The sequence below is a fragment of the Anomaloglossus baeobatrachus genome, chromosome 1 (assembly GCF_048569485.1).
Source record: "Anomaloglossus baeobatrachus isolate aAnoBae1 chromosome 1, aAnoBae1.hap1, whole genome shotgun sequence".
NCBI classification, from domain to species: Eukaryota; Metazoa; Chordata; class Amphibia; order Anura; family Aromobatidae; genus Anomaloglossus; species Anomaloglossus baeobatrachus.
Genome location: NC_134353.1, coordinates 309,303,035 through 309,315,365, shown reverse-complemented (window position 1 = coordinate 309,315,365; position 12,331 = coordinate 309,303,035). Strand labels below are relative to the sequence as shown.

Below are 12,331 nucleotides of genomic sequence, written 5' to 3'. Positions count from 1 at the left end.
CTCGCTCTCTTTCCCCCCCCGCTCGCTCTCTTTTCCTCCCCCCCTCGCTCTCTCTCTTTTCCCTCGCTCTCTCCTGGCATGGTCAGTACAGAAATCTCTCCATCGTGGAGGGGTGAGAGGGAGTAATAAACATGGAGTCCCTACCGTGTCTGTGTATTTATTTCTAATAAAGTATTTTTCTCTGTGTGGTCTTTTTTTTTTAAACCCTTTATTGGAGATTCTTAATGGCCAGGTCAACCTTGGCCTGACATTAAGAATCTCGGGCTTTATACCAGCGGGTAAAACATAGCTGGTATTAACCCCTTATTACCCAGCGTGCCACCTGCCACCAGGGCCACTGGAAGAGTTGGATACAGCGCCAGAAGATGGCGCTTCTATGAAAGCGCCATTTTCTGGGGCGGCTGTGGACTGCAATTCGCAGCGGGGGGCCCAGAAAGTTTGGGCACCCTTCACTGCGGATTCCAATCCCCAGCTGCCTAGTTGTACCTGGCTGGACTCAAAAATTCGGCGAAGCCCATGTCATTTTTTTTTTTTTAATTATTTCATGAAATTCATGAAATAAAAAAAAAAAAAAGGGCTTCTCTATATTTTTGGTTCCCAGCCGGGTACAACTAGGCAGCTGGGGGTTGGGGGCAGCCCGTAGCTGCCTGCTGTACCTGGCTAGCATACAAAAATATGGCGAAGCCCACGGCATTTTCTTAAAAACGTTTTCAGGGAAAAACCTTTATAAAAAAAAAAATGCTTCCCTGCATTTCTATTGCCAGTGAAAGTAACACCAAGCAGCGGGGGCTAGCAGCCAGTAGCTGCTTTGGTTACCCTTAGCAACAGAAAATGCAGCGGGAGCCCACAAACAATGTGATTTTTTTGGTTTTTTATTTTTAATGAATTTTTTTTAAAAAAAAATCGGCATGGGCTTCGCCCATCGAGCACCAGAGCATTTTACTGCTCAATTCATCCCAAGTAATCAGATGACTCCAGTGTCGGCCGATTACTTGTTCTGTGTCCCCCTGCATCCATCGCAGCGTGTACGGGCTGTGAGGTCAGCGGAGTGGAGACAGTGACATGCTCTGCTCTGACACATAGTGTGCTGCATGTCACTATCTTTCTCCACTCTGGCACTTGTAGTGCAGGTGACCGGATGCAACATGTCACTAACTGTCTCCACTATGGGACTTGTTGTGCAGGTGAGAGTGTATACAGTTGGTACTATGCAGCAGAAATCACAGAGTGGGGCAGTTAGTGACATGTATCATCCAGTCACCTGCACAACAAGTCCCAGAGTGGATACAGTGACATGCAGCACACTATGTGTCAGAGCAGAGCATGTCACCAACTTGCTCTGCTCTGTCACCTGCGGTGCTGCATGTCACGTTTTTGCCGCGATTTGGTGCCTTTTTTGCTGCGTTTTTGCTCACTGCGTTTTTAATCAGTGCACAATGCCATTAAAGATTGTTGATGAAAAAAATAAAAAAGGTCTGATGTCATTTCTTTATTCAAAATGTTCATTGTATGCAGGAGAGCAGACAGCAGCTGCAGAACTACAAGGCTCAGCATCCTCCATCCAGGACTGTATGCAGTTTTTTACCCAAAAAGAAAAAAAAATGACGTGGGCTTCGCCATATTTTTGTATGCTAGCCGGGTACAGCAGGCAGGTACGGGCTTCCCCCAACCCCCAGCTGCCTAGTTGTACCCGGTTGGGAACCAAAAATATAGAGAAGCCCTTTTTTTTTTTTAATTATTTCATGAATTTCATGAAATAATTTAAAAAAAAAAATGACGTGAGCTTCGCCTAATTTTGGTGTCCAGCCGGATACAACTAGGCAGCTGGGGATTGGAATCCACAGTGAAGGGTGCCCAAGCTTTCTGGGCACCCCCACTGCGAATTGCAGTCCGCAGCCACCCCAGAAAATGGCGTTTTCATAGAAGCGCCATCTTCTGGTGCTGTATCCAACTCCTCCAGCTGCCCTGATGCCGGGTGGCTAACCGGGTAATAATGGAGTTAGGACTAGCTGTATATTATCAGCTAGCCCTAAGCCCGAAATTCATGGTGTCACGCCAATATTAGACATGGCCACCATGAATTTCTAGTAATGATAAAAAAAAACAAAAAAACACAACACACAGAAAAATATTTTTATTAGAAATAAAACACAACACAATTAGTGACTCCATCTTTATTGAAATAAACCCCCCTCCGCAGTAATCCTGGGTCAGGGTCCCGCGCCGTCCAATCCGGATCCAATATCATCTGATCGGTTTGCTGGAAGGCAAAGCGATCAGATGATGTGTCAGGATCAAGTGCCTGAATCACATAACACATCGGCTGATTGTATAAAAGCCGATTATACAATCAGCTGATGCATCAGTAGAAAAAAAAAAAATAATACTCACTTATGTGCTGTGCTGATTACCGGCAGCTCCAGGAGCGATCGATTGGACAGGAGTCTGATCCCGTCCGATCGCTGCAGGAGCTGCCGGTAATCAGCTGATGAAGTCCCCTGACGACAGGATCAGCTGATAACCGGCCGGGCAAGAAAAAGCCGGCGAGACTACGATCAGCTGATGCGTCAAGTGACTGCATCAGGTGATCCACGGCCAGGTCCTGCAAGCTTCGTGCATGCACCGGGGAGACTGCACACAGCCGAAGCGGCGGTACCGGGAGGAGGTGGGAGCGGGCATGGCACCGGGACCCTGCAGACAGGTGAGTATGACATACACACACACATACACACTCACTCACACACTGTATATACGCGCACACACTGTATATACGCGCACACACACTGTATATACGCGCACACACACTGTATATACGCGCACACACACTGTATATATGCGCACACACACTTTCTTCCCCTGGCTGTGCAGAGCTGCTGTCTCTGTATGATTGATCTCAGTGCACATCCACTGGGAAGAGGCAGGGAGGAGGGTTTGGGTGGGAGCAGAGTGGGTGTATTAGACACAATGGGTGTGTTAGATAAGCCAGACACCGCCCTAGAGCCACAAAGAATTCTGGGACTTGTAGGAACTGAACACAGGAAGTCAGAGGAGAGATTAACCCCATCAGAGCTGGAGCCAGCAATGAGCATGTGCTGCTAGTGCACAATGAAAGGTAATTTTGCTGAAAAAACATAATAGATGTGTTGAGGGGCACATATTAGCAAGATTTATCAGAAAAAAAATCAGTTTTGGTAACTGGATAACTTCTTTAAGGCTACAAACTATCAATGACGTCATTGGCTACAACTTCTCCATCTAACAGTGCCCTCTTTAACCCCTTCGTGACCGGCCAATTTTCTGCTTTCGTTTTTTCTCTCCCTTCTTCAAAGAGCCATAACTTTATTATTTTTCAGCTATATATCCACATGGGAGCTTGGTTTTTTTTTGCAGTACAAGTTGTACTTCTGAATGACTTTATACATTCTACCACATAGTGTACTGGAAAACGGTAAAAAAAATTCCAAGTGCGAAATTTTGTTTTTTTTTATCTACCATTTTTACTATATGGCTACATTGATCAGACAATATGATTCCCCAGGTCAGTATGATTATGCAAATACCAAACATGGACTGGCGTTTACAGGAGAATCATTTTGACAGGCATGATGGTGATCAGTAAACCCCCGGCAGTCATGAGAACACATCGGCATCCCTTAATCATGTCACAGTAGTGCCGATGGCCACGTGGAATGACGCACCCCCTGCTGGTGCATATTAAATGCCGCTGCCCACCCGCGACTGTTAAAAGCACATGATGGCTGATTAAATCAATTGTCATGTGTGGGGAAAGGTAAGGGCTCAGTATGCAAAGTTGCATCAAAGGCAGGGACAGGACATATGACATACATGTATGTCATATGTCATGAAGGGGTAAATTAGTTTTGGTCCTCTCATATAGGCCAAAAGGAACATTAAGGCTACCTAGACCTAGACTACCTGGTCCAGGTGCACTCATAGTTATGCCCCTGGTCATAATGGTATACAATAACAATCACTCCTATTACTAGTGTTCATGGTAAATGCAGCACATCTATTTCCATTTCTGATGAAGAGTAAGTTCAGATTTCCCGGGAACCAATACCAGTACCAGGTCCTCAAAGAGGTACGTACACCCAGCTGTACAGATAATACATGAAATATACTAACCTGACACACTGACTTTAACTCATCTGGAAGAACATAGCCAGCACAGATCATTGAGTCCTTTATTTGGAACCACCAATATAGGGGTGTTTTGCAGACATCGTATGGAATAACAGGGAGTGCCACCTGATTTAACCCTTCAGCAGCTTTTGGTGCAGTTGAGTTTCCTGCATGAATTGATATTACAGAATTTTTACACATATGCTGTATATCTTTATCTACCGTACATTTTATTAGATTTATTTGATGTACTTTAGAACACACTGAATAACATGTATAATACTGACATGATTTACTCTGTATTTTTAATGCTGTGTTAATATTACCTGTCTCGTCTCCCCATCCGGTTGCATGACAGCGATAGCTATCGGGTAAAACCTGATTGTCCGGTGGCAGACAAGCAAAATCGATGACATCATTGGCTACAACTTCTTCATCTAGCTTTACCAAAGCAATGTCAAACTCTAACGCTGGTATTTCTGGATAGACAAATCCTTCATGACGGTATATACCAAGAATTTTGTAGCACTTTTCTTTAGGTTCCACCAATGTTAAGTTGTGTTTTCCAAGACACATTTGCCAGCGATGCAATTCATCTGCGTAACTTGAAATATACAATTAATAGATTAAAAAGATTTAAACTAAGTGAGAAGGAGGATCAAAATGTAATCAAAATGTCAGATTGCCTCACATCAGAGCTTCACTAATTATGTAAAGTATTACACATCGACAGACCAGCTTCCTAAAGGGAACATGACGTTCTGAAAATGGTATCGGATCTGAAGGCTGAATAATACAGAGCAGGAGGAGCTGAACAGGCTGAAATTCATTTTTATGGGAAAAGTTTCAGCAAAACTCAAATTATACTCACTGAAATCTATGGTGTTTTTATGCAGATAGTATTAGTCCAGTGGGTGGGCCTATTTAGTAACTGAGAGTCTTCCCTATATGACTGTTTATGTAAGAATGGCTGTCAATGACTGAGTAGGACCACCCACTGGACTCAGAGCAGAAACACCAGGGATTCAATGAATGAAATGCAAGTTATACTGAATTTTGGACTAGATGTTGAATGACATATTAGTATAGTCTGCTCTACTTTCATGATAGACACAGTAAGGACTGCCAGAGAATACAACAGTGGTTCAGCAGCATATTATTCATCACCAGGCCTTACAGTACTTACTATCAAGCCAAAACAAAGTATGAGGATCAGCAAGTTCATGGAGACTATGAGAGCTAGAGAGCTTTTCATGGGAATTTGGGCAGAGTAGAGGCTTGAGGAAGGAGAGAGCAGTTTAGAAAAATTTGGGTTAGCAGTGGCTCATTGCTACTTCATGGGTGCTGTAGAAAGGAGTGAGTGTTTCACTAAGGCTTGGAATAGATATACATCCATTTTGCATTCGTGACAGCAGAGAAGAGCTTTTCAGGTGGCCTAGGATAGGAGCAACGGCCTATGTGAGGGTTGAAAGATAAGGAAATCCCTAACACCTGTCTATATTTTTATTAGTATAGAGTATAATGTGCTGTTATGTACATAAATGTTAGTAAATTACAATACAAAAACTTGAAGACTGTATTTTTTTTACGATCCATGGACGTTATAATAATAGCCAAAGTGTTAATTTTGGCTACATCAAATTATGTTCCAAAATTGCCTTTTTATGCCTTACAATCATAGAATAAAATACCATCAGAGCTAATGGCATTATATCCTTTCTGCTACCGTGGGAAATTCTAATTATTATAAAATACGCATTTTTTATTTTCTATTACCTAATCTTATAGTCAGGCTCATCTTCTAGTCCAAAAATACCAAAATTCTCTTTATCTTGCCCATTGAAATAAAAAAGTCTTCCAGATCTGAGAACTCTAATTTATGTAGCTGGGATGATTTAAGAAAACATGCTTTCGCGAGGAGTTGGACCTGATGGCCTTTGAGGTCCCTTCCAACTCTACCATTCTATGATTCTATGATGTGGTTATTTCATCTAGACAATGGAGTATTTCCTGATCAATGTGGCTCCCACTGGCTCCAAAAATTGAGCTTGTCCTTTAGGCAACAAGTAATATAGAAGTGTATAAAAGTGAAAGTATCATTTATGCAATTTATGCAGGGTTAACAGTGTGAAATGAAAGATAGACTTACTTAATAAAGCAGTGGGCTGCAGTGAGGACCCATCTCTTGTGGATTAGAGTGCCTCCACATGTGTGGAAGAAAATGGTTTCATTACGAGAACTTGGCCACACCTGAAAATACAAGGTATAGGTATTGGGAAAATCCATGGCATTTCTGTCCTGTCTTAGTGTGGCATAAGTAACTTGATTGGTTATAGGGGGCACAATTTCACTAAGACATGAGTGATACATATTTCATAAAATAGCAGTTTATAGTGACTGGTCTGGCTGTTTTTCTATCAAACCTAAGTCCAGTTTGACCAAAAGTACAATGCTTTGAAGCTGGATTTTTGGTGTAGCAGGTATAGATTCAGATGGTTATAATACGACTTACACCACGGTCATTGTTATGTCCAACTGTAGGTTGACTAAAATCGGATTACTTTCTATTTCTTAGGTTCTATGGGCCCTCATGTCTGAATCTAAACAGTGACAAAACTGGAGTTGTTACCCTGTTATGAAAAGCAGTCCAACAACACCATAGCTTTTTGTGAAAACCCCTTTTCTATTCTGCACTCCTTGCCTAATTCATTATTGCATTTGCACCTTTGATTGTCTACTTTTTGGTATTTTTCGCCTATTTTTCATTTTCACTTCTTTTAATTTGCACCTTTTTACAGTCTATTTAATGTCTAGTTGTTTTTTTTATGTCCGTCACCTTTGGTGGAATTTGGGGTTCCTAGATATTTTTAGTTTTTGGCTGATTCATCAATTACGATGTTTTAAGAAGCCACAAGATTTTTGTCCAAATGTACTCCAATTCTTACCGCTGAAGCAATTTTATGTAATTCTTATGTTTTTCTGCAAATTTTGTGACATTTTACGAGAATATGTGACTCTTTGCTCTCAAAAAGTCAAAATAAAAGATTAAAGACAAAAATACAGAGCATATTTGATTTTGCACAAAATTCATGAAAGATGTGCTCCATTCTGAATAACTTGGTGCAAAAACGTCAATGAATATCACCAGACAAAAAATTGACTTAAAATATTGCAATAAATAAGTCAGACCCACAATCTTAAAATATACTGAAAGACCACCTTATAACACTTATGACACTTGCTGTAATTTGTTCATCTGCCATTTTTAATGCAAAAAAGACATTGTGGACAGTTGTCAGATAATAGCCAATAGTGAAATATAAACAATCTACAATTGTGTGGTTTCTTTATGCCAAATTTTCAGTTTCAAGTCCAGGGTGTTTTTCTTTTAATGTGGTATGGTCTAGTTCTGGCTTTTTTCTGGTATTTTCCCAAGAACTTCTGTATTTTACATAAAACAAAGGCATGTGACAAATTATGGATTTTAATTGCATAAAACAAGTGGAATTTGTGGTGTTTTTAAGAAAACAAAAAGCATAAAAAATAATTACTATATTTTTTGGATTATATGAAGCACATTTCCTCCCAAAAATTTGGGGGGAAAATGAGGGGTGCATCTTATAATGCGAATGTAGCTTACCAAGAGGTGGAGAATGGGTGCTGTGCTGGCTGAAAGGATGATGTGCTGGCTGCGGTGAGGGCTATGCTAGCTGTGGGGGGGATTGTGTGGCGCAGGGAGGTGTGGTGGGTGAGATGCTCTGTCAGCAGTGTGGGCTTCAAATAATGGTGCCCGAAGTCGGCGCATGAGCAGATGGAGCTCTCGGCTCAATATCTTATCTGCGCATGCACCACCTCTGGCCCATTGATCTCCCATCAGCGGACTTAAGGAAAATGGCACCCAGAGGCGGCACGTGTGCAGATGCGATCTCGGCTTGTAATTGAGCCAAGAGCTCAATCTGCGCATGCACTAACTCCGGGCGCCATTTCTTTGAAGCCTGGATTGCCAACAGAGCATCTGTGACACCGACTACACTGCCCTGCTCCACACAGCCAGCACGGTGCCCACAGCCAGCATAGCCCCACCGCAGGCAGCACAACCCCCACTGCAGCACTTGCAGCATTGCTCTACTCCAGCACTGCCTCTGCCTCCTGTAACCCCGCTCCACCACCGTTGCCGCCCCACCTTGGGTAAGACACCACTGGAATATAAGACATTTTTTTTTACTTTTTTTATTTCTTAATTTAGGGTGCGTCTTATAATCTGGTGCATTTTCTAAAACAAAAAATACTGTAATTTTACTGGAGTAATACTTCAGTAATTGAGTAATGGAGTCATGGAGTAATGTTCAGTACTTATATTTTTTTATATTGGACTTTACAGTTTTGTACGCATATTACCTTAACTACGGTACTTTATCATTTGGCTGTGTCTGTTTTCTATTATGTACGACAGTAGCTTTACTTCCTGGTATTTGGAATGCATTTGCGTTCCACATGTGCATTTGATGTGTGCCTCGATTGGATTGGCATTTCCGCTGGATGGAACATATATATGCACATGCGCTATATCCCTTTTTGTTATTCCGGTTTTGGAATCAGTGCATCCATCTATTTTGTTATTTCCACTATGTTGAATAAAGATGCATATGCGGGGAAGACCTTCTCCATTGCTTTACACATGTACCACATGTCTTTTTTTACTTCCGGTTTCCGGACGGCATGTGATTAAGTGCAGAAGTTATTTCTATTTGCGGTAAGCTCAGTAATTATGCTAATGCGGTTGCATTTTTTGAAACCACCAATGTTGTCACAATGTTTGCATTTATCTCTGGTATGTCTATTGGCTAAATTTTAATAGTATAATTTGTTTGGTTAATGAGTCTGCATACTGGTATTATAAAAACCCACCTATGCTTATTAGCACAGAGAAAGCCACGGTGAAACGCGTTAGGATTTCACATTGGTAAGGCTTTGCTAATATGTAGCAATGTGGCAAAATTTATTTATTGGCACTTGTTAGCTTAATTTTAATTTCACTATCAGGTTAATATACCTTGGGATTGCTAAGTGTCCCCCAGAGGTCGGATCTCAATAATCAGCAAGTTACCTTCTCTCCTATAGATGGGAAATAATCTACAAGATTGGTAGACCCCTTTAAGATTTTTAAAAGTTGATGTACTAATTTTGTTAACCCATGAAATAATGATACCTTAAATTTTTCTTGACTACGCCAACATTTTAGCTCTTTATGAATGTATAGATTTATGACGGTTTATTAGACGCTGCAGAATATAATAGATTGGAACAAGCTGAATGTTTATGCTGCCTATCATAATGTCTGAAAGTATCTTTATCTCCATAAACAAGCTTAAAGTCATTATATTTTGGTTTAGAATCCACTTTCTGCCATTAAAATGATTTTTAATCACGTGCCAATCTTGAGTTATATTTTTACCTGCATGGACACTTGCCAAGGCCAGGTGTGAGGCGCAGCGGGTTCTCCATTCACAATCCTAGACAGAATTTGGGGAGGTTTTGTCGGCTGTCCACACTTATTTGGCCAATCTGAAAACAACAATAAAATGAACACATCATTTTGCAGATTGAAGAAAAATCACTTGTCTCGTTTTATAGTTTCTTAGAGTGAAGCACATGCATACGATTTTTTTGCCGAAATTTCTGCAACTGTTTCATTCATCTGTTTAGGATTTACAGAAATCCATACACATACTTCAGAAATGGACCCAGCCAGATGTATGTTATCTCCTTTTCTGTCATAGAACCATGAAGGAAACATACATCTGGGTCACATTTTTTGTTTGCTACCATAATCATGCCTTTGTAGGTCATAAGGGCAATTTATGTGTTTTTAGTATATTATTGTAAAATATTGCTACTCGGAGTCCTCTAGTAATAATCTTGTTAAAAATGTAACTTTATAGTAACTACAGCAAGCAGCCCAGTAAGTGACACATTGCTGGAATCAGGGTCTCTGTCTCTACATTATCTTTCTCTCAGATTAAGGCTGGGGCCACACGGGGATCTACTGTGATCGTCGCATGACACTCGGCTCATGCTGGCAGCACAGCAGGAGCCGAGTGTCATGCGAGTGTTACTGTGACTGATGTCCAATCATGCGATCAGACCTCAGCTGTGGGGGGCGGGCCGGCACTGAGGAGGGGCAGGCCAGCACGAAGAAGGGGCAGGCCGGCACTGCAGAGGGGAGGGATTTATCTCTCTCTCTCCTCCGTTACCGGCTATTGCCATTCTTGCTCTGCTCTCTTGGTACACCGGTGTACTGTGAGTGCAGTGCGATTTTTCTCTCGCCCCATAGACTTCAATGGGTGTGAGAGAAACAAGACTCGCATTACAATCGCAGCATGCTGAGATTGTTTTCTCGGTTCCATTAGGATTGAGAAAATAATCGCTCATGGGTGCTGGGACATAGGCTAATATTGGTCTGAGTGGAATGCGATAAAACATTGCATTCCACTCGCTCCGATTTTCAAGCCGTGTGGCTTAGGCCTAAGAAGCAAAAACATAGTGAGCGAATTTAAAGGTTTGGTAATTATTCTATTTAATATATGTGACGCCCTGGGCAAGCCAGGGGTCACAGGTCACAACAACACACACACCCCACATTCCCTGCAGGAACACCGAAGTCAAAACACAAACCCTTGTTGCCTTCCTCCAGGGGCTGATGATCACACCAGGGGGTGGAGCCAGGTGGTTGGTCTCCACCCACCAAGGAGTTCACAGTCCTGGAGGCGGGAAAAGGAGACAGTTTTAGTTTGGAGAGTAGAAAGAGTGGAAGTGAAGTGAAGTGGTAGTGGAGGAACAAGTGGAAAACTGACTGAGAGCGTCCGGGTGTGTGCCCCGGACAGAGACAGCAAGGTTGGCAGACGGCGGTGACCGTCTGCAGGAGTGGTCAATTGGAGTTACCGAAAGGATCATGGACGGGTGGTGGCCCGGCGGTACCGGACCGGTACACGAAGAGAGACCAGCACCAGTGGTAGGGGCCTTTCGAATCCCGGCAAGGCTTGGAGTCGCTGTACATTTGCCAAATCCGTTAGTGAGGGGGACCTCCTGGGTCTCTAAACAGCAAAGTCCCGATAGAAGGCAAAGGTCCAACCGTGGGAGGGACACCGCCACCGCCAAGGCACCAGTACCTCAGGGCCAGCGCCTGCGGGCAAAGTGGGGCTCCTCCGGCCCATATCCAAGCCGGGTAGCGGGTTACCGGTGGGAACCCATCGATACCAACAACCGTACATAGGTGCAGGGAAAAGACCGTCACCGTTAACTGCAGGGAACATCAGCACCGCAGCCGTCCGAGGGACCCGTCCAACCAGCCGCTTGTTTACCGTGAACTGTGTCATCATCTGTGGGCTGAGTGAGTACCTCCATGCCGTGCGACACAGCACTGCCCCTGCGTCCCTGCACCTCCACAGGCCCCATAACCCGCCTGTCCAGCATCCCCAACCCCATCACGGGGCCCCGGGACAACCAACCCCCTGCCCACGGAGGGGAGAATCACCAACTCAGCTGCTCCCTGTCACCGCTCCCGGGATCCCCGTACAGAGCAGCGGTGGTGCTACTAAAAATCACCACAACCGTGGGTGGCGTCACGGACATTAACCAAATCCCCCACCAACAATCAACCCCCTTTCACTCACGGGCGAGGAGTGCCGCTCGAGTCCCCGGGACCCGGCCCATCGCTCGAGCCACCGAGCAGCAGCAGCCGCAGAGCAGCGGCGGCCAGGCCCGAGCTGTGGGAGAGCGCAGCGTTGCCACCCTCCTCCCCGCCCGCGACAACTTGGCGTCACGAACAGGATCCTACCGCTCTGCCGTTTGGTAGAGGTGCGCCTTGTTACCGCCGGAGGTGTCCGGCCGGAAAATTTGAAAAGCCGCCATCTTGGGCGCGAAAAAGTCCCGCTCGAGCGTCTTCTCGAGTAGTGGAGGCGCGAAGGCCAAAACCCCGCCCCGATAGAGGAAGAGCCGTAAAGAGGCTAAGGGGGACGAAATGGCGACTGCTCTCATGTAGCTGCGGCTATAAAAGCGGGGACGCCAGGACTCTGCAGCGATACTGTGTTCCTGGAAGACTTTACTACCAAAATGCACAGCCCGATCACCAACGAGGACGCCCTCACACCCGGCACGGCGACGTGGCTGAGGGACCGAACCGTCCCGC

At 44.0% G+C, this 12,331-nt stretch overlaps 1 protein-coding gene across 1 annotated transcript in view; it reads right to left on the bottom strand.

Moving 5' to 3' along the window:
* The window catches only part of LOC142312211 (ovochymase-2-like), a 171,782-nt gene that overhangs the window by 57,786 nt on the left and 101,665 nt on the right, over nt 1-12,331 (bottom strand). Inside the window, exons 12-15 of the mRNA XM_075351118.1 lie at nt 9,599-9,708; nt 6,293-6,393; nt 4,470-4,747; nt 4,147-4,310 (exon numbers count right to left, since the gene is read on the bottom strand). Coding sequence (XP_075207233.1) covers nt 4,147-4,310; nt 4,470-4,747; nt 6,293-6,393; nt 9,599-9,708 — 653 coding nt within the window. The remainder of the gene's footprint in view (nt 1-4,146; nt 4,311-4,469; nt 4,748-6,292; nt 6,394-9,598; nt 9,709-12,331) is intronic.